Source organism: Papio anubis, chromosome 1, assembly GCF_008728515.1.
Source record: "Papio anubis isolate 15944 chromosome 1, Panubis1.0, whole genome shotgun sequence".
NCBI classification, from domain to species: Eukaryota; Metazoa; Chordata; class Mammalia; order Primates; family Cercopithecidae; genus Papio; species Papio anubis.
This window is the reverse complement of record NC_044976.1, coordinates 25,993,637-26,015,975: the sequence shown is the minus strand read 5'-3', so window position 1 is coordinate 26,015,975 and position 22,339 is coordinate 25,993,637. Positions and strand designations below refer to the sequence as shown.

General features: G+C 48.5%; 1 protein-coding gene and 2 pseudogenes across 2 annotated transcripts; all 3 read left to right on the top strand.

Moving 5' to 3' along the window:
• Positions 1–552: 552 nt before the first annotated feature.
• LOC110742565 lies at positions 553–1,923 on the top strand (annotated as a pseudogene).
• A 10,516-nt stretch (positions 1,924–12,439) lies between these two features.
• On the top strand, positions 12,440–12,539 carry LOC116271942 (annotated as a pseudogene).
• A 3,399-nt stretch (positions 12,540–15,938) lies between these two features.
• IFI6 (interferon alpha inducible protein 6) lies at positions 15,939–22,013 on the top strand. 2 transcript variants are annotated; one of them, XM_031666058.1, is made up of 6 exons: positions 15,980–16,070; positions 17,052–17,086; positions 18,814–18,915; positions 19,568–19,654; positions 19,737–19,886; positions 21,598–22,013. In XM_031666058.1, the coding sequence occupies exons 3-6, from the start codon at positions 18,846–18,848 to the stop codon at positions 21,690–21,692; spliced, it is 402 nt and encodes a 133-aa protein (XP_031521918.1). In that variant the 5' UTR covers positions 15,980–16,070; positions 17,052–17,086; positions 18,814–18,845; the 3' UTR covers positions 21,693–22,013. The 2 variants fall into 2 exon arrangements, with proteins under 2 accessions (XP_003891473.2, XP_031521918.1); XM_003891424.4 differs by lacking the exon at positions 17,052–17,086 and having other exon boundaries at positions 15,939–16,070.
• The last annotated feature ends 326 nt before the right edge of the window (positions 22,014–22,339 follow it).

The following is a 22,339-nucleotide window of genomic DNA, read 5'->3' as shown; positions in this document are numbered from 1 at the left end:
GTTGGCCAGGATGGTCTCGATCTCCTGACCTCGTGATCCGCCCGCCTTGGCCTCTCAAAGTGCTGAGATTACAGGCGTGAGCCACCGCGCCCGGCCAACTGTATGCCTTTTATAAAAGGTAGCGGTTCTCCTATCCAGTCCGCCACCACTGGACCGTCCCTGTGTGTAAGTTCCCCTCAGTAAACTCTAAGTCTCATTCACTGGTTCCGGGTCTCTTTGGCCTCTAGGACACAGTGCCATCCCTATTGGAGTCAACAGGAGTCCTGCATGACAATGCCTATTTCCCAGGTCATGATAAAATGCTGTGGTTCAGGCAGCCTTTTTTGCATGGGCACCTCATGTAACCTTACTACTGCAAAACTGAGCTATAGTTAGAGAAGCCTTATCAAATTTGCTGCCTCAATTTCCCCTCCTGGGTCTTACAGATGGTAATAAAAACATTGAGGCAGTAAACCAAGAGAATAGGTCATGGGAGAGGGGAGAATCAAAGGATTTCTCCCAGGAAGGCAAACATTTTTAAATGGTTATTAAAAAATAAGGCAAGTGCCACTGGCACCTGATGCCTCCCGGAGTTCATGTCCCTTCTGCCTTTCCAAGGGGTGCTTCTGTCACACTGGCCACGGACGATACCCTGTTCCAGTTGAAATTTATGGTGAAGCAGCTGGAGAAACCAGACAAGAAGGCAGAAAAGCACTCCTAGGCCAACCAGGCCAAAGTGAAGAAGTCCCTTCAGCAGAAAAACGTAGAGTACACCGTGTGTACGCCAATAACACCATCTGCAAGGAGAACAGCAGCATGAACTGGCTCCGCGTGGCATCCGCCTGGACACAGTGGCCCCCGAGGTGCAGACAGCTGTGACCATGAAGGCGGTGACCAAGAACATGGTATAAATAACCAAAGCCCCAGACAAGTCCCTGAACAGCACGGACCTGCAAAAGGCCTCTGCAGCGATGGACAGTTTTGAGCAGTAAGTGAGAAACCTGGCCATGCACATGTTAGTTATGGAGGATTTCATGAGCTCGGCCACCACACTGACCATGCCTCAGGAGCAGGTGGACAGCCCCATTGTGCAAAACGCCAAGGAGAATGGCCTGGAGGTCCTAGACCAGCTCAGCCAGTTGCCCAAGGCTGCCTCTGCCTCTGAGAGCTCCGTGTGAAGCCTGGAGGAACAGCTGTCAAGGGCGCTGGCCGCCCTGAGGAATTAGCCGCACCCTGCCGTGGGCACCACCTCCTCTGCTCTGTGATATGCCACAAGGCTCCTGGCCTCCTCCCCACTGCGTCTTGCCTTTCTGTTGACCCTGCAGAGCTGTAGCTGGCAGCCACTGCCACCCAGCTCCTCTCACCTGCCTGGCCTCGGTGGCCTTGGAGTTGTTCCTGTTTTCTTAGGTTGGGCGGTGGGTCTGTGTCCTGGTGTTGAGTAGGGGTGACTTCTGTGACTCTGGGGCTGCAGCTGGGAGGTTAACAGGTTCTCTTCTGCCCTCTGTGGAGTCGATGGATTCTGGCCAGTGGGTTCCATGTAAACTTTTGCCCAACACTGCGGGGACCTTCAGACTCCGTGATAGCAGACATGCTGCTCACTGTCAGCCAGTAGGGGTCAGAGCTGCCCTGTTTTCCAGGCAGCTCCTGGAGAAGGCCTCGCCATGCACCCTGCCCCCACCACCAATGGGCAGGAGGTCCCACCATGTGAAAGGACACAGCCTAAAGAGGCACCAGTGGCTCGTGTGTGCTGGAGAATGTCGGGTGCCAACCAACACTGCCTTGGTGGCATTTACAGATGACGACCCTCCTCCTCCTCCTCTGTCATTCTAGGGATGGGGTCTGGGCTGCTCCTGACAGCTGACCAAGCCTCCTTGGGCCTCCTGCCCTCAGCTCCCCTGGTTCTTTTTTTTTTTTTTTCGCTCTGGCGCCCAGGCTGGAGTGCAGTGGCCGGATCTCAGCTCACTGCAAGCTCCGCCTCCCGGGTTCCCGCCATTCTCCTGCCTCAGCCTCCCGAGTAGCTGGGACTACATCCCCTGGTTCTTCAAGCTGCCCAGTCCATGGGGACAGAAACTTGCCCAGTTCCAAATCCAGGAATTTCCACCCTGGGGTCCTCATCCTTGCTCAGCTGCCACCTCTGGGGGTGCCTTGGGCTACATGGGCTGTGCTGTTGTGTCCCCTAGGCAGGGCGTCTGTCCATGCGCTGGCCGGAATTGAGCATGTGCGTGGGGCCTCCTCGGTGATGCTGCCTGTGTGCCACTCTCTCCTGTCTCTGTAAATACCTGGGTGCCTCCCCCGACTGCACCCATCCTACCTTCCCAGCGTGGAAGCCAGAGTGGCTGATGAAGGGAGCTTGGGAGAGTCACCGTCAGCTGGGCCAGTGGCTCTGTGAGGAAAACCTGTGCTGTGGCCATGCGGGTGCCACCAGCAGCAGCTCATCAGGAGGACTCGGAGAGGGGGACGACAGAGAGAGGGCTTTGGGCACAGCCTGCTGCTTTGTTTTTTCTGTTCCCTAAAGTTTACTTCATTTTATTGAAGCTTCCAGGGTTTTGTTGTTGTTTGCCAAAATAGAAAGGGCAGATGGCAGGCGGGGAGGGTGAGTCCCAGCCCCTCCTCAGCACCAGCGCTGCACCTACGCGGCCCACACCAGGGCTGCCGGGGTGTCGTGGCTCTTGTGAAGGGAAGTGTAAGACCCTCATTCAGTGCATTTGGTTTTCTTTTCAGGATTTCAGAGCCCCTGGGGAGGAGATCCCATTGGTGGGTACTAGACATGTGGAGGTCAAGGCACCATCTGGCCATGGTCCTCTCCAGCTTCCCCCAAAATTGACCCACATGCTGGGTGTTGAAAGAAGGTCCTTCTGTCCCTTGCAAATAACAGCTTTGGAATTAACAGCATTGGGGAGCTACCTTATCCTCCCGAGGGTGCAGGGCTCCACAGAGCCATGGGCCAGGCAGGGAGGCAGGGGCTACCTCAGCCCTGTCTCCTTGGGCACCAAAGCAGGGGTTTGTTGAAGGAGAGAGCCATGTTTGCCCCTTTCCTAAAATGCTGTTGTAAATAAACAAACAGGTCCCCCAGCAAGCAAGGAAGCAAAGGAAGGAAGGAAGGAAGGAAGGAAGGAAGGAAGGAAGGAAGGAAGGAGAAGAAAGGAGGGAGAAGGAATGAAAAAAGGAGAGGGAGGGAAAGAAGAGAACACTGATAAGGGTGAAACTAAGAGGAAAAAGAAAGGGGAGAGTCATGAGACTCATCCAAGTAGGATGGAAATCCTTAGATGGTTATTAAGAAATGGTATAAGTAAAATAAAAATTAATGAGGTTTTAAAAAAGGAAATTAATGCAGTGAAAACAAATGTCTTTTTTTTTTTTTTTTTTGAGACAGAGTCTCGCTCCGTCACCCAGGCTGGAGTGCAGTGGCACGATCTTGGCTCACTGTAACCTCTGCCTCCTGGGTTCAAGCAATTCTCCTGCCTCAGCCTCCCGAGCAGCTGGGATTACAAGTACCTGCCACCACGCCCGGCTAAATTTTGTATTTTTAGTAGAGATGGGGTTTTGGCATGTTGGCCAGGCTGGTCTTGAGCTCCTGACTTCAGGTGATCCGCCAGCCTCGGCCTCCCAAAGAGCTGAGATTACAGTCATGAGCCACTGCACCTGGCCAAAATAAATGTCATAATACATGTTGAAGGTTGGGTGGACCAAAGAGAGTCTCCGATAGTCCTCAACATTAAAGGCCCAAAACCAGTTTGCTCTACTTCCTCCAGTTTGGAGGAATTTTAAAAGCAGGAAGGTAAAGATTTACAATGAGAAACCCCACCTGGAATTGCCTGGGGTGATGGTCAGACTGGTTAATCAAGGTAAGATTGACAGATAGGCCAGAGTCTCCTGGCCTGGCCTCTGGCTAGGGACCTAAACACTTACTGCCCAAGAGAGAATAAAATGGTCTGGGGATGGGTGGAGAAGAGAAGCTCCCAGGACATAAAAAACGTACTTGGTCAATAGGATTCTGAAAGTGTGAAAGTCTAAACACGCTTTCCCTAAAGCCTTTACATAAAGTGCTTGTGTCTCCTTTACCTAAATGTTTTATGGAAAGAGGCATTGTATATGACAGGGTTGTTCCCACTACCTAGAACTGTAAAACAGAAGGCACGTAAATCCGCCCTTCTGGCAATTTTAGTTGGACATGCTAAATGGAAACCCAAGCCCACATTGTAGAGTAGAAGCTGGAGTGCTGAGAGGGACAAATTCTCCATTTGATAGCTCTTTGCGGAGCACTAGCTGGGGCTATGACAAAAGCCTGTGAGTGGCTGGGCATGGTGGCTCACGCCTGTAATCCCAGCAATTTGGGAGGACAAGGTAGGAGGATCATTTGAGGTCAGGAGTTCAAAACCAGCCTGGCCAACATGGGGAAAACCCCCTCTCTACTAAAAATTCAAAAATTAGCCAGGTGTGGTGGTGGGTGCTTGTAATTCCAGCTACTCGGGAGGCTGAGGCAGGAGAATTGCTTGAGCCTGAGGCAGAGGTTGCAGTGAGCAGAGATGGTGCCACTGCACTCTAGCCTGGGCAACACAGCAAGGCTCTGTCTCAAAAAAAAAAAGAAGAAGAAGAAGAAGAGAAAAGCCTGTGAGCACCTGCAAGCAAAGACTACTGAGATTTTGGACTAGACAATTTCCACCTAAGGGGCACTTACTAACTTGTTATGGGACATCAACTGAAGCTACCCGTGTGACTGACCTTGACACCTGAAATGCCATCTCAGGTGATGCCACAGAAACACTCAAATAGGGACAACAGTGTCCAGAAGAGTTCCATAATAAAATGGAAATGGCTTATACAGGAGCATGCTACCTGGGGATTGCCAGGAGGAGATACAAGAAAGGAGCCCCTTTTCTGCTAGGACTGGTTTGCGTGAGGAGCTGCTGGCTTCTACAGTGTGCCATAACGGCTCTCAACTGGTCAGCAAACAGCTTGGTTTGTGGATGGCAGTTCCAAGGTGAATGGAAAACTTCCTGTTTGGAAGGCTGCTCTGTTGATCAAAGAAGTGTGAAAATAAATAAAATGTAAACCTTGTTGGAACCCCACAGACACCTTAAGCTTTGAGAGAGATGTGACTGTGATCTAGTAGCAGGACAAGCTGCAGACAAAATCCCTCAGACACCAAGTTAAAGAAGGAAGGGCTTTATTTGCCGGGAGCTTCAGTAAGACTCACATCTCCAAAAACCGAGCTCTCCAAGTGAGCAATTCCAGTCCCTTTTAAAGGCTTACAACTCTAAGGGGGTCCATGTGAGAGGGCTGTGATGGATTGAGCAAGCACAGGGTATGTGACTGGGGGCTGCATGCACCGGTAATCAGAATGGAACAGAACAGGACAGGGATTTTCACAGTGCTTTTCCATACAATGTCTGGAATCTGTAGATAACATAACCGTTTAGGTCAGGGGTCGATCTTTAACCAGGCCCAGGGCACAGCACTGGGCTGTCTGCCTCTGGATTTCATTTCTGCCTTTTAGTTTTAACTTCTTCTTTCTTTGGAGGCAGAAATTGAGCATAAGACAATATGAGGGGTAGTCTCCTCTCTTAATCTGAGTCACATATGGTTACTACTTCTGTTTCTCAGATTATAGATTAACTAGCTTTCTTATTTGTCATATTCTGTACAATGACTAGAGAAAATTACATGATGTCAGGGATAAAAACCACACCCCTTCTTAATGAATGACCCTTTTTGTAGATTAACTTCCCCGTTGTTGTCCTGCTTTGCTTAGACCAGATAACAGAAAACCCATGACTATTACACCCTCTGTAAAAAATTGTCAATGCACCCTTCCCAAAAAGAAACACTGCATAAACCAATCAAATTGCTGTACCTATGCACCAATCTTGTATGAAAAATGTAAGGCCAGGCATGGTGGCTCACACATGTAATCCCAGCACTTTGGAAGGCTAAGGTGGGAGGACTGCTTGAGGCCAGGAGTTTGAGATTAGCCTGGGAAACAAAGCGAGACCCTGTCTCTACAAAAAATAAAAAAATTAATTAGCTAGGTGATATGGTTTGGCTCTGTGTCCCCACTCAAATCTCATCTTGTAGCTCCCATAATTCCCACATGTTGCAGTAGGGACCTAGTGTGAGATGATTGAATCATGGGGGCAGGTCTTTCCTGTGCTGGCCTCATGATAGTGAATGGGTCTCACGAGACCTGATGGTTTCAAAAATGGGAGTTTCTCTACACAAGCTCTCTCTTTGCCTGCACCATCCATGTAAGATGTGACTTGGTTCTCCTTGCCTTCCACCATGATTGTGAGGCCTCCCCAGCCATGCAGAACTGTAAGTCCATTAAACCTCTTTCTTTTGTAAATTGCCTGGTCTTCAGTATGTCTTTATCAGCAGCATGAAAATGGACTAATACAGTAAATTGGTACCAGGAGTGGGGTATTGCTGAAAAGATACCCAAAAATGTGGAAGCTACTTTGGAACTGGGTAACAGGCAGAGGTTGGAACAGTATGGAGGGTTCAGAAGAAGACAAGAAAATGTGGAAAAGTTTGGAACTTCCTAGAGACTTGTTGAATGGCTTTGACTAAAATGCTGATAGTGATATGAACAATAAGGTCCAGGCTGACGTGGTCTCAAATGGAGATAAGGAACTTGTTGGGAACTGGAGTAAAGGTGACTTTTGTTATATTAAAGAGACTGGTGGCATTTTGCCCCTGCCTTAGAGATTTGTGAAACTTTAAACTTGAGAGAGATGATTTAGGGTATCTGGTGGAAGAAATTTCTTTTTTTTTTTTTTTTTGAGACGGAGTCTCGCTCTGTCGCCCAGGCTGGAGTGCAGTGGCCGAATCTCAGCTCACTGCAAGCTCCGCCTCCCAGGTTCACGCCATTCTCCTGCCTCAGCCTCCTGAGTAGCTGGGACTACAGGCGCCCGCCACCTCGCCCGGCTAGTTTTTTGTATTTTTTAGTGGAGACGGGGTTTCACCATGTTAGCCCATGTTGGGATGGTCTCGATCTCCTGACCTCGTGATCCGCCCGTCTCGGCCTCCCAAAGTGCTGGGATTACAGGTTTGAGCCACCGCGCCCGGCCAGTGGAAGAAATTTCTAAGCAGCAAAGCATTCAAGAGGTGACTTGGGTGCTGTTAAAGGCATTCAGTTTCAAAAGGGAAACACTGTAAAAAAATTTAAGGGGTGCATTAAAGTTTGAAATATTTGCAGCCTGACAACGCAATAGAAAAGAAAAATCCCATTTTCTGAGGTGACTTGGGTGCTGTTAAAGGTATTCAGTTTCAAAAGGGAAATGCTGTAAACCAAATTTGAGGAATGCATTAAAGTTTGGAAAATTTGCAATCTGACAATGCAATAGAAAAGAAAATCCAGGCTGGGCACAGTGACTCATGCCTGTAATCCCAGCACTTTGGGAGGCCAAGGTGAGTAGATCACCTGAGGTAGGGAGTCCAAGACTAGCTTGACCAACACGGAGAAACCCCAACTCTACTAAAAATACAAAATTAGCCAGGCATGGTGGTGCATGCCTGTAATCCCAGCTACTCGGGAGGCTGAGTCAGGAGAATTGCTTGAACCCAGGAGGCAGAGGTTGTGGGGAGCTGAGATCATGCCACTGCACTCCAGCCTGGACAGCAAAAGTAAATTCCGTCTCAAAATAAATAAACAAATAAATGAAAAGAAAATCCCATTTTCTGAGGAGAAATTCAAGCTGACTGCAGAAATTTGTGTAAGTAACAAGGAGCCAAATGCTAATCACCAAGACAATGGGAAAAATGTCTCCAGGTCATGTCAGAGACATTTGTGGCAGCCCCTCCCATCACAGGCCTGGAGGCCTATGAGGAAATAGTGGTTTCATGGGCTGGGCCCAGGGTCCCCATGCTGTGTGCAGCCTAGGGACTTGGTGTCCTGTGTCCCAGCCACTCCAGCTGTGGCTTCAGAGGGTGCAAGCCTCAAGCCTTGGCAACTTCCATGTGGTGTTGAACCTGCAAGCGTGCAGAAGTCAAGAATTGAGATTTGGGAACCTCTGCTTAGATTTCAGAAGATGTATGGAAATGCCTAGATGCCCAGGCAGAAGTTTGCTGCAGGAGCAGGGCCCTCATGGAGAATCTCTGCTAGGGCAGTGTGGAAGGCAAATGTGCGGTCAGAGCCCCCACACAGAGTCCCTACTGGGGCACCGCCTAATGGAGCTGTGAGAAGAGGACCACCATCCTCCAGACCCCAGAATTGTAGATCCACTGACAGCTTGCACCGTGCACCTGGAAAAGCCACATACACTCAACACCAGCCCATGAAAGCAGCCGTGAGGCAGACTGTACCCTGCAAAACCACATGAGTGGAGCTGCACAAGACTATGGGGACCTAGCTCTTACATCAGTGTGACCTGTATGTGAGACATGGAGTCACAGGAGATCATTTTGGAGCTTTAAGATTTGACTGCCCCCACTGGATTTCGGAGTTGCATGGGGCCTGTAGCCCCTTTGTTTTGGCCAATACAAAATGGAAATAACCAGCCATTTGGAATGGCTGTATTTACCCAATGCCTGTACTCCCATTGTATCTAGGAATTAACTAATTTGCTTTTGATTTTACAGGCTCATAGGTGGAAGGGACTTGCCTTGTCTAGGATGAAACTTTGGACTGTGGACTTTTGAGTTAATGCTGAAATGAGTTGAGACTTTGGGGGACTGTTGGGAAGGCATGATTGGTTTTGAAATGTAAAGATATGAGATTTGGGAGGGGCTGGAGTTGAATGATATTGTTTGGCTCTGTGTTCCCACCCAAATCTCAAGTTGTAGCTCCCATAATTCCCACATGTTGCGGGAGGGACCTAGTGGGAGATGACTGAATCATGGGGGCAGGTCTTTCCCCTGCAGTTCTTGTGATAGTAAATGGCTCTTATGAGATCTGATGGCTTTAAAAATGGGAGTTTCAGCTGAGCGTGATGGCTCACGCCTGTAATCCCAGCACTTTAGGAGGCAGATAACCTGAGGTCAGGAGTTTGAGATCAGCCTGGCCAACATGGTGAAACCCCATTTCTACTAAAAATACAAAAATAAGCCAGGCACAGTGGCACGGGTCTGTAATCCCAGCTACTCGGGAGGCTGAGGCAGGAGAATCACTTGAACTGGGAGGTGGAGATTGTACTAAACCGAGATTATGCCACTGCACTGCAGCCTGGGCAACAAAGTGAGACCTTGTCTTAAAAAAAAAAAAAAAAAAAGACATACAACTCAAAAGATATTGCCATAGTTAGCTGAGCATGGTGGTGCCCACCTATAGTCCCAGCTACTTGGGAGGCTGAGGTGGGAGGATCACTTGAGCCTGAGAGGTTGAGGCTACAGTGAGCTGTGATCACACCACTGAACTCCAGCCTAGGTGACAGAGCAAGATCCTGTCCCCTGCCCCTGCAAAAAAGATACTGCCACTTTATTAAAATCCTATTCAATCATTAATAGTTAGTCCCATCCATCATATTATATGAATGTCTCCCACGGTGACGTCATTCAGGTTTGCAGGCTTCCATTCAATCTTGTCAGGTTCCAAAAGCAGGAGTGATCTCAGCAAATATATATCACCCTTTCCGACATCTGGGATAACTGACCACAGACAAAGTCATCTCTTGCTCTGAGACTCTTTTGAGGTGATAATGTAATATTGGGTTTCCCTCAATTCATAGTCCATTTATTAATTTCTTTACCCTCAGCTACTATTCCTCCTTCTCTCCATTAATATTCAAAGAGTTTACCTTTGGAAGGGACATTAGGATTGCCACTGTGCTGGTCTACATTGCAGCCAGCAATACTAGTCTAGTAAGTACTCTTCCTTAGTTCACTCCAATTCGAATAGGATAAGATAGCAAAAGTGTAGAACTTGCGGGCAATTTTTACCACCAGGCAGTACGGCTGCATTCATTGTTAACTCCAATTTTGCACAACCCACCTCCATCAGGCCTTTAGGAATTGTGACATAAAGTTTAAAAAGGTAGTTCTAGTTTTTTGCTTAGGAATCATCCCTGCTGCCAGCACTTTCCAGAACTCAGGGAAACACTTATATTTACCAGTTTATTATAAGGGATACTACAAGTGGGGACTGTGATATCGTAGCTGCAGCCCTGATCCTAGGACTACATCAGGTAGAGGAGGGAAAAAAAAAAAGTTTTTGAAGTGATTTGGGGAAGAAAGAAAAACAGTTATGGCCATTGTACCAGTGTATTCCTCCCTTGGCAAGAATTGAATAATTATAACAGCATCCTCCTCACTCCCTTTTTTCCTGGTCTATTGGAAACAATGAGGAAAATCTAGCGGGGGCACTCCTTTAGTCTCCACTTGTGTTGTGTGAGCAACATGCAAGCCAGTCTTTCATGCTTTCATCTCCCCCTATTTTAGACAAGAAATGTTTCAATTACCCACTCCACTTCTCTATCAAACTATTACTTTGAGGAGGATATCTCTCTGCCCATTATTATTATTTCATTTTAATTCCTTTTTTTTTTTTGAGACAGGGTCTTGCTCTGTCACCCAGGTTGGAGTGCAGAGGTACAATCACAGCTCACTGTAGCCTCGACCTCCCAGGCTCAAGCGATCCTCCCATTTCAGCCTCCTGAGTAGCCGGGACTGCAGGTGGGCACAACCATGCTTGGTTAATTATGGCAGTATCTTCTGAATTGTATGTCCTTTTTTTTTTTTTTAGACAGGGTCTTGCTCTGTCTTGGAGTGCATGGAATGCAATGGTGCAATCTCGGCTCACTGCAACCTCCACCTCCCAGTTCAAGCAATCCTCCTGCCTTAGCCTCCCAAGTAGCTGGGGAGTTGTATGTACTTTTGATGTAAGAAATTCAGGTTTTTAGAGGATGGGTTAATAGGTGCAGCAAACCACCATGGTACACGTATACCTATGTAACAGACCTGCACTCTTTGCACGTGTATCCCAGAACCTAAATTAAAATTAAAAAGAAAAGAACAAAGAAATTTAGGTTTGAAGGCCTGGTGCAGTGGCTCATGCCTGTAATCCCAGCACTTTGGGAGGCTGAGACAGGTGGATCACTTGAGGTCAGGAGTTCAAGACCAGCCTGGCCAACATGGTGAAACCCTGTCTCTACCAAAAATACAAAAATTAGCCAGGCATGGTGGCACATGCTTGTAATCCCAGCTACTTGGGAGGCTGAGGCAGGAGGATCACTTGAACCTGGGAGGTGGAGCTGCAGTGAGCCAAGATCATGCCACTGCACTCCAGCCTGGGCGACAGAACCACATCTCAAAAAAAAAAAAAAGAAAAAGGGGGGGGTGGTGTTTGAAAACCAGAGGTGGACCGTGATATTGTGAAATAGATATTTGAAATAAGTAATGAAGCCTCCCTAAAAAACCAAAAAGACAGGGTTCCAAGAGTTTCCCAATAGCTGAACACATGGATGTTCCTGGAGGACGCTGTGCCCATCCCCCCACGCCTCATTTCCTGGCATACGATTCCTAAAATCCTTGGTGTCTCCAAAGTGATGCCTTTTGTATACTAATGATTTCGTATTTGTTTATTTTTTAGAGATGGAATCTCACTGTGTTGCCCAAGCTGGACTTGAATTTCTAGGCTCAAGTAATCTTCCCACCTCAGCCTCTTGAACAGCTTGGGCTATAGGTGTATGCCACCATGCTTTGTATACTAATGATTGACTGATGGCTAGCAGTCCCTAGGTAGCTTGAGGATAGGGCTGGTCACTGGGAAGACCAAGGCAGGGTTAAAGGGTTGGAACTTTCAGCTCCACCCACTGAAGGGGAGAAGGACTGAAAGTTAAGTTGATCACCAGTGGCCAATGGTTTAATCAATCATTCTTATGTAATGAAGCCTCCATAAAAAAAAAAAAAAAGACAGGGTTCTGAGAGCTTCCCAATTGCTGAACACATGGATGTTCCTAGAGGACGCTGTGCCCATTCCCCCATACCTCACCCAACACATCTCTTCATGTAGCCTTTGTAATTTCCTGTATGGTAAACTGCTAACTGTGTTTCCCTGTGCTTTAGGAGCTTCTCTAGCAAATTAATCGAACCCAAAGAAGGGGTTATGGGAATCCCAACTTGCAACCAGTCGGAAGTTCCAGAAGCCCTGATTTGTGCCTTTGAGGGTCAGTGTTGAGGAGTCCCTCAACCTGTAGGATCGATGCTCTCTGCAGGTAGACAGTGTCAGAATTGAATTGGAGGCTGGGTACAGTGGCCCATGCCTGTAATACCAGCACTTTGGGAGGCTGAGGCAGGCAGATTCCTTGAGCCTAGGAATTTGAGACTAGCCTGGCCAACATGGCAAAACCCCATCTTTACAAAAAATACAAAAATTAGCCAGGCATGACGGTGCACCCCTATAGTCCCAGCTACTCGGGAGGCTGAGGCAGGAGGATTGCTTGAACCCAGGAGGTCGAGACTGCAGTGAGCTGTGATTGAGCCAACCTTGGTGACACAGTGAGACCCTGTCTGAAGAAAAGAAAAAAGTGCTCACTTCGTCATATACTAAAATTGGAACAATACAGAGAAGATTAGCATGGCCCCTGTGCAAGGATGACATGCAAATTCATGAAGCATTCCATATTTTTATTTTAATAATTAAAAAAAAAAGAATTGAGGCTGGGCGAGGTGGCTTACACCTGTAATCCCAGCACTTTGGGTGGATCACTTGAAGTTGGGAGTTTGAGACCAGCCTGACAAACATGGAGAAACTCCGTCTCTACTAAAAATACAAAATTAGCCAGGTGTGGTGGTGCAAGCCTGTAATCCCAGCTACTCAGGAGGCTGAGTCAGGAGAACCGCTTGAACCGGGGAGGTGGAGGTTGCGGTGAGCCGAGATAGTACCACTGCACTCCAGCCTGGGCAACAAGAGTGAAACTCCATCTCAAATAATAATAATAATAATAATAATAATAATAATAATAATTGAATCAGAGGACACCCAGCTGGTGTCTGCTGCTTGGGGTGTGGGGAAAAAACCCCACCCACACATCTGGTCTGTGGTGATTGTTGCATTGAGTGAGAGAATAGAAAAAGCAGGCCAGGCGTGGTGACTCACACCTGTAATCCCAACACTTTAGGAGGCCGAGGTGGGTGGATCATGAGGTCAGGAGATCAAGACCATCCTGGTTGACACAGTGAAACCCCATCTCTACTAAAAACACAAAAAATTAGCTGGACATGGTGGTGGGTGCCTGCAGTCCCAGCTACTCAGGAGGCTGAGGCAGGAGAATGCTGTGAAACCGGGAGGCAGAGCTTGCAGTGAGCCGAGATCGCACCACTTCACTCCAGCCTGGGTGACAGAGTGAGACTCCGTCTCAAAAAGAAAAAAAAAAAAAAAAAAAGGCACATTAGGTCGTTTTGGTTTTTTCTTTCCTTTTAACTGTGTGGCAGGTTCAGGCCACAAAACAAGCTATGCTGCCACCTCTGATTATATGATCCAAAGATGCAGCGTTGCTGGATGTATCTGTGTAAAGACGGATAATGATTCTGTAGGGAGGAAAAAAAATAGGATTCTGTAGAGAGTCTCTGAAAGTCCACACAGGAGAATTGCAGTTAGGATTCTTAGGATTCTGGAGTAAGGCTATGGTTACTGTGGTCCCTTTGGGAAAAGAGGCCCTGATGTGCCACTGAGCCCCAGTAGTGACTATGCATCTCACCACTGGATGCCAGGTAGCTATACATCTTAAGTTGGGTATTATCAGAAAGGTAGAGCAGCAATTCCATATGTGATGGAAGCCGGGCACATTGGCTCATGCCTGTAATCCCAGCACTTTAAGACCCCGAGGCAGAAGGACCACTTGGAACCAGGAGTTGGAGACCAGCATTGGCAATGTAGTGAGACCTCCATCTCTAAAAGAAATATAAAAATTAGCTGAGTGTGGTGGCACATGCCTGTGGTCCCAGATACTTGGGAGGGTGAAGTGGGATGATTTCTTAAGCCTAGGAAGTCAAGGCTGCAGTAAGCTATGATTGTACCACTGCACTCCAGCCCGGGCAACAGAGTGATACAATCATACCCTGTCTCTAACAAACGAACAAACAAACCAACAAAACAACAAAGAGGCTGGGCACAGCGGCTCACACCTGTAATCCCAGTACTTTGGGAGGCAGAGGTGGGCGGATCACCTGAGGTCAGGAGTTCAAGACCAGCCTGGACAACATGGCAAAACCCCATCTCTACTAAAAATACAAAAAAAATTAGCTGGGCATGGTGGTGCGTGCCTGTAATCCCAGCTACTCGGGAGGCTGAGGCAGGAGAATCGCTTGAACCCAGAAGGCAGAGGTTGCAGTAAGACGAGATCACACCACTGCACTCCAGCCTGGGGGACAGTGCAAGACTGTGTCAAAAACAAAAACAATAACAACAAAAAACAAAGAACAAAACAAAACAAAAAATATATGATGGAAATGGTATATTTAAGGCTGAGCAAAAGGGGTCTAAAAGGCATGAGTAAATTAAATAAACGGGGAGCTCAGAGTCCTGTGGCACCCAACTCTGTCTCTCTGGGTTTTCTCCTTGACCCACATATATGGCCTCATGGAGTGTTCCCAGCAACCAACAGATAATGGAGGAAAGGAGTCGAACCCAATTCACAGATAAGTCAGTATAATATTTTGGTACCAGCTGGAAATGGACCACTCTATTACAGCTCCAGTTGGGGGTGGCCCTGAATAATAGTGAATCCTCCCAGGGGGCAGAACTAGAAGCAGTATACCGTGTTGTTCCCTCTGTATGCAGAGAGAGAGAGAGAGAGAGATGGACTGAGGTACAGGCATACACCAATTCCTAATAAGTGGCCAATGTCTTGGCTGGTCGGTCAAAGGCATGGATGGAACAAGATTGGAAGATTGGGAATAAGCAGGTGTGGGTTGGGGCATAAGAATGAACTCTGAATGGACACAAAGCACGTGGATCTCTGTGTCTCATGTTAATGCCGACCAGAGATCACCTGCTGCAGAGGAGGCTTTACAGCCCAATGGGCAGGATGTCCCATCCCGTGGACGTCAGCCAGCCTCTCAACTTAGCCCCACTATTGCCTTGCAATGGACCTATGAGTGTCTATTGCAAGGTAAGGATGGGGGTTAGAAATGAGTCCAACAACTTGGGCTCCCTCTCACAAAAACTGATCTGGCAATTGCCAAAATATAGCCAATCTTCCAGCAGCAGGTAGCAATATGGCAAAATTGCTCAATGAGAATAGCCAGCCATCTGGTGGCAGGTCAATTATTTCAGACCCCTTCCACTTGGGAGAAGGCAATGATTCATCCTTACCGGAATTTCTATGTTTTCCAAATGGAGGTTGCATTTCTCACCTATAGTGCTTCAAGCATCACCAGCCAAAGGCTTTAAAGAATGCTCAGTTCATTACCTAGGGCCAGAGGACCCATCTTGAAACTCAAGATGTATCATGATGGCCACACGAACACAGGCTTCACTGGTCTTACCATATGCCCATGCCGCAGAAGCAGCCAGCCTGAGAGACAATGGAACAAAGTGACTTAATTTCTAAAGTTCTGGGGGATTATAAACAGCATATGGTGTGTCACATGACTACTGTGGGATTGGAAAAAGATCATGTAAATAGAGCACTTTGCACAGATCCTGGCATGCAGCAAGTGCTCAATAAATGGTAGGTGTTGTTTATTAGTTGGATTGAAGGGTGAAAGGCCTGTGTGCCCCAGGGGGAGCTGGTGATCAGGCTTCACTAAGCCCAGTATGGCCGTAGCTCTCACCATAGTGTGACATGCTTTGAATACCCTTAGGGGCTCCAAAAGTCCTCAGCTTGAAGTGTATTTTTCTGCCAGCAGGCAGCACACAAATGCTTCTGCTGGGCGGAGCTGGGAGAGAGGGGAAAATGAAACTCTGCAGAGCGCAGGGGCTGGGAGAGAGGGGAAAACGAAACTGCAGAGCGCAGGGGCTGGGAGAGAGGGGAAAAGGAAACTGCAGAGTGCAGAAATAGAAACTCCGGCAGGGATTGGCTGCCTGGGGTGAGACGTGGGAGGATCCGCAAGTGATGATAAAAAGCCAGCCTTCAGCCGGAGAACCGTTTACTCGCCGCTGTGCCCATCTATCAGCAGGCTCCGGGCTGAAGATTGCTTCTCTTCTGTCCTCCAAGGTAAACTCAGGAGCTATGAAGTGTGGGCATCAAGCTGCCACCCTCTGCCAGGCTGCCTGCCTGCCTGTAAATCTCATGTTCTGAAAGCCAGGAGGCCCCTTCTCCAGGGAGCAGCATCCCTGGGTCCCTTTTAGTGCCCTGGGCTGGGACTTATCTAAGAGGATGGGTTGGAGATTTTAGGGAGACTGGATACAAAACCCCAAGAGGCATGAGACCCAGGTTACAGGTGCAATATCAGCGATCTGTGGCCTTAGCCCTGTCACCTCTTGGAACCTTAATTGCTTCCTCTGTAAAAGGAAGGTTAAGTTGCCTTACCTGCTCAAAGGACTGGATGATTTTAGAAGCCCCTTTATTATAGGATCCAATGTGACAGTGAGTTCATCTTTGAGGATAGATGAAGCCATCTGGAATGGTTGTTAAAAATGTAGGCTTTGGGGCCGGGGCCGGGCGCGGTGGCTCACACCTGTAATCCCAGCACTTTGGGGAGGCCAAGGTGGGCAGATCACGAGATCAGGAGTTCGAGACCAGCCTGGCCAACATGGTGAAACCCCGTCGCTACTAAAAATACAAAAATTTGCCGGGCATGCTGGCACATGGCTGTAATCCCAGCTACTCGGGAGGTTGAGGCAGGAGAATCCCTTGAACCTGTGAGGCGGAGGTTGCAGTGATCTGAGATCACGCCACTGCACTCCAGCCTGGGTGACAGAACGAGACTCTGTCTCCAAAAAAAAAAAAAAAAAAAAGTGGGCTTTGGGTATTAGCCAATTGTGGGTTTAAACCCTGACTTTTCCATGACCTGGCTAGGCAGCCTTGGGAATATTACTTAACCTCTCTGAGCTTCAGTTCCTTACCTATAACATGTGGTTGATAACAATGGTACCGACTTCATGGTATCATTATAGATACAAGTGGACTGCATGCCATAAAGTGCTAAGTACTCAATACTTGAGAGGAGTTTCTTGTTTTTCTTTTTAATTTAAGGAAATGGCATTGAGCTGACAAAGGTCGCGTTAGAGGTGAGTCTGAGGGCATACACATTTTCCAGTTTTGTGGTATAAAGGAAAGAGCATAGGTTCTGAATTTTGACAGTCTTGAATGTATACCCATGTTACACAATTTGCTGTGTGACCTTTATCCCTTGTGATATTGTAAAATATATTTTTTCATCCCCCAGTTGCTGGCATACAACTCCTAAAATCCTTGGAATCTTCAAAGTGATAAATATCTTTTGAGTGTTAACTGTCTAATAAGTTGAGTGATGGCTGGCATTTCCTCTGGGGAGGGGAGAGGGGCTGAAGGTAAAGCTGATTACCAATGGGCAATAATTTAATCAGTCGTGCCTATGTTATGAAGCCTCCACAAAAACACAAAAGGACAGGGTTTGACGAGCTTCCAGATAGCGGAATACAAAGAGGCTCCCAGTGGGTGGTGCTTCTGGAGAGGAATGGAAACTCCATGCCCTTTCTCCCATACCTTGCCCTGTGCATCTCTTCATCTGGAGCATTTGTAATATCCATAAGGAATCAGTAAATGTGGCTGGGTGTGGTGGCTGACGCCTGTAATCCCAACACTTTAGGAGGCTGAGGCAGGCAGATTGCTTGAGCTCAGGAGTTCAAGACCAGGCAACATGGTGAAACCCTGTCTCAAAAAAAAAAAAAAAAAAAAAGCTGGGTGCAGTGGTGCATACTTGTAGTCCCAGCTACTCTGGAGGCAGAAGTGGGAGGATCACTTGAGCCTGGGAGGCGAAGGTCGCAGTGAGCTGAGATGGGGCCGCGGCACACCCGCCTGAGCAACAGAGTGAGACCCTGTCTCAAAACAACACAAGATCAATTTTTTTTAATAGAAAGAAACCAGTAATTGTAAGCAAAGTGTTTCCCTGAGTTCTGTGAGCTGCTCTAGCAAATTAATAAAACTGCAGAAGGGAATTGTGGGAACCCCAATCTATAGTCAGTCAGAAGCACAGGTAAAACAACCTAGGGCTTTCAATGGGCAGTCTGGGGGACTGAACCCTCAACATGTGCGATCGGCCACTATCTACCCATAGTGGTGTCAGAATTGAATTTGGGGACCCTCAGCTGGTGTTCACCAGAGGACTGATTGCTTGCTTGCTGGTGGGGAGAAACCTCCACACATCTGCTATCAGAAGCCTCTTGTACAGTGAGGGAAACTGAGTTTCTTTTTCCACACACCCTTCCGTACTTTCTTTCTGAAAAAAATTAAATCGATGTGAGGCCAATGTTTGGTGCCTGTAGATATTCAATGCATTGTAAGAATGAGTTTATCTTTAAAAAAAATTTTTTTTAAGCAAATTCTATGCGTCAGGCACTGTTCAAAGTGCCGGGGATACAGCGTGGAACAGTTACTAAATTCACAAGTACCCTCTGAAATAGACTCTATTAATACCCTAATTTTAGAAATAAATAAACTGAAGCCCAGAGAAGCAAAGTACCCTGGTATCCTGCCCAAGGTCACTTGGGTACAAAGCCAAGAACAACCACAGTCATGATATTGACATCTGCGGAAAACACCGTGCGAATCCGCACACCCACCGGTTGGGGCAGGGACATCTCTGCCACTGATGCGGAGAGGAAACGGATTCCCGAGGCTCCTGAGAGGGATCCTGGATTCCGTTCACCGCACCTCGCTGCTTTTTACTGATTCAGTCGGAATTGGAAGGGAAAACAACGGAGCTGATGAGCTCCAAAAATGCTCCGGTGACCATCTCCCTCTCGCCTATTCGCAGGTCTAGCGACGGAGCCTGCGCGCGGCGCCACCATGCGGCAGAAGGCGGTATCGCTTTTCTTGTGCTACCTGCTGCTCTTCACTTGCAGCGGAGTGGAGGCAGGTGAGAATGTGGGTAAGGGTGCAGGTAAGGGTGCCGGTAAGGATGCAGGTAAGGGTGCCGGTAAGGATGCAGGTGAGGGTGCCGGTAAGGATGCAGGTAAGGGTGACGGTAAGGGTGCAGGTAAGGATGCCGGTAAGGGTGCAGGTAAGGATGCCGGTAAGAGTGCAGGTAAGGGTGCAGGTAAGGATGCCGGTAAGGATGCCGGTAAGGTTGCTGGTAAGGGTGCAGGTAAGGGAACAGATAAGGGTGCAGGTAAGGGGACAAGTAAGGAGGCAAATAAGGGTGCTGGGGGATGGGAGGAGGGTGGGATAAGGGAGAGAGTTTCAGGGTCCCGAGTGTAGAGATTCTGGCGTGCTTCTGTAGAGACCCTGGCAGGGTTCATTTCAACGGACAGTGCAGGGTTGGTGTCGCCAGAGTCCCATATTCAAATCCCACTACTCTGTTCATTCCTCCATCCTACCGAAATTTATTCAATGCTAGTTCTGTGCCAGGCTCGGCGCCCAGGGAAAAGTCCCTTCCGCTCTGTGAGGCTCTCTGAGTAGGAGAGCGGTGGCCCCCGCCTCCAGGAGTGGTCCTGAGCATCAGACACAGAGCAGGGGACCCCTGCATTCCACCCCAACACCCCCACTACGCTTTGTCTGCTCTCCTGCAGGCAAGAAAAAGTGCTCGGAGAGCTCGGAGAGCTCGGACAGCGGCTCCGGGTTCTGGAAGGCCCTGACCTTCATGGCCATCGGAGGAGGTGGGTCTGGAGGGGGAGAATCTCGGGCAGGTGGGGCGGGCCTCTGCCGAGGGCGCTCCCTCACCCGCTCCTGTTCCTCCAGGACTCGCGGTCGCCGGGCTGCCTGCGCTGGGCTTCACCGGCGCCGGCATCGCGGCCAACTCGGTGGCTGCCTCGCTGATGAGCTGGTCTGCGATCATGAATGGGGGCGGCGTCCCCGCCGGGGGGCTAGTGGCCACGCTGCAGAGCGTTGGTGAGTGCGGGACCTGGGCCCCTGGTAGAACGTTCTTTAATATTATTATTTTCATCATACATATGGGGAAACTGAAGCACTCAGGAATTAAGTAATTTACTCAAGCAATTAAGTAGTTTACCAGGAATTAAGTGATTATTTATTTATTTTGAGACGGAGTCTGGCTGTGTCACCAAGGCAGGCTGAAGTGCAGTGGTGTGATCTCACTCACTACAACCTCCGCCTCCCGAGTTCAAGCGATTTTCCTACCACAGCCTCCTGAGTAGCTGGAATAACAGGCACACGCCACCACGCCAGGCTAATTTTTGTATTTTTAGTAGAGATGAAGTTTCACCATGTTGGCCAGGCTGGCCTCAAACTCCTGACCTCAGCTGATCCGCCCATCTCGGAGTCCCAAAGTGCTGGGATTACAGGTGTGAGTCACTGTGCCCGGCCAGGAATTAAGTAATTTACTCAAGTCTCCCTGCTAGTTTAGACCAGAGCCTAGATTCTGACCCAGTCAGTATGATGCCAGAAACCCCATTCTCAGTCTCAAAGGCTGGGTGCCTCACTGATGCTTTGGCCAAATCACAACAAGCCTCAGTTCTCTCAGCAGTGCGTTGGGGTGATCATCCTCAGTTTAACGTATTTTGAATCTGCTCAATCTCAGAGACCACAGTAGCAAAGAAATGTGGTAGAGTAACTCAAATCAATCTCACACCAAACGTGGTCTTGACTTGCACTTTTTGAACACCATGGAGGGAACAGATAGAGCTCACAGTGACTCTTCTATCTATCGATTGATCAGTCTATTGATCTACTTATCATAGATAAAGGTCAAAACAAGGTCTCACACAGCCAGGTTGGAATGCAGTGCATGATCACAGTTCACAGCAGCCTGGAACTCCCGGGTGCAAGCTATCCTCCTGCCTCAGATTCCCAAGTAGCTGGGACTACAGGCGCATACCGCCACCATGCCAGATTTTTTTTTTTAGAGACAGGGTCTCATTGTGTTACCCAGGGTGGTCTTGAATTCCTGGGCTCAAGCAATCCTCCCACTTTAGCCTCCCAAAGTGGGAGATTGCAAGCATGAGCCACTGTGCCGGCCCAGAGTGACTCATAAAAAATGGCCTCACTTCCCTCTCTGTCCTCTCTCCCCACCCTACCCCCACCACTCTCTCTTGCTCTGAGGCCTCCAAAATCCTGGAGAAAACCTGCCCCCGACAAACTTCCCTCTCTGCCTTTCTGAACCTTGCATTTTCTCTTCTCTCAATTCTGAATGGCAAAAGCCCAAAGAACCAGCCCACCCCTGCAATGGGAGGGGAAGAGTGTGGGCGAGCCCAGGGACACCTCTGGGCTATAAAATAGTTGTCCTCTCACATGCCACGTAGCTGTGACAAGATGAAATGATCCCCAGCTTGTGAACCCCCCACACCCACACAGGGCTCCATGAAGGTGGCTGTTGGCATGATTAATAACATGGCATTTCCATGGCAGACATCCAGTGAAGGAGCCATTGTTTTTGCCTTTTTCATCACAGAAACACATCTGTGATGTGGGATGTCAAGGCAAGGTAAAAATGGGACTCACTTTGTGGTAGTGCCATCCCCTCTCAGGGCCTCTGTTTCTCCATCTAGAAATGAGGAGCTGGACTCAACCAATGGTTTCCAGACATCTGGATTCCCGGGCCTGGCGCTTGGGCCCCACTGACTCATCTGTGTTTGCTTTACAGGGGCTGGCGGCAGCAGCATCGCCATGGGTAAAATAGGTGCCCTGCTGGGCTACGCCACCCACAAGTATCTCGATAGTGAGGAGGATGAAGAGTAGCCCGCAGCATCCAGAACCTCTTCTTCCTTCTTAGCCTAACTCTTCCAGTTAGGATCTAGAACTTTGCCTTTTTTTTTTTTTTTTTTTTTTTTTTTGAGATGGGTTCTCACTATGTTGTCCAGGCTAGAGTGCAGTGGCTATTCACAGATGCGATCACAGTGCCCTATAGCCTCCAGCTCCTAGCCTCAAGTGATCCTCCTGTCTCAACCTCCCAAGCAGGATTACAAGCATGTGCCGACCATGCCCAGTATCCAGAACTTTCTCTATCACTGTCCCCAACAACCTAGATAAGAAAACAGAATAAACTTCTTCCAGAAAACACTTTGTCCTGCTGTCAATCATGTTTGCAGTGAGAAACCCAAACAATCTGGCTCTGGCCTGTGCCATCCACACACCCCCATTCCCATTTTCCCTTCGAGTCAACCACAGCTCCTGGAACACAACCAGTTGATTTTGTTTCTGGGCCTTAGCAAATGTTGGTCTCTCTACCCAGAATGTCTTCAGAGCTCATGTGCCTGAAAAACTCCTTTCTATCCTTCCAGACTCAGTTCAGACATCCCCTTCCCTGGACTCCTGCCTAGCAGGGCCTCCTGTTTAAATGGACAGACTCGATTCCACAGGGTGCTTGGGGAGGCAGAACTCAGTTT

Excerpts from the sequence above, each read along its gene's own strand:
- IFI6 (XM_003891424.4), top strand. The coding sequence starts at position 18,846 with ATGCGGCAGAAGGCGGTATCGCTTTTCTTGTGCTACCTGCTGCTCTTC. Across the intron at positions 18,916-19,567 it reads TTGCAGCGGAGTGGAGGCAG|GCAAGAAAAAGTGCTCGGAG; the intron begins GTGAGAATGTGG and ends GCTCTCCTGCAG. Across the intron at positions 19,655-19,736 it reads CTTCATGGCCATCGGAGGAG|GACTCGCGGTCGCCGGGCTG; the intron begins GTGGGTCTGGAG and ends CTGTTCCTCCAG.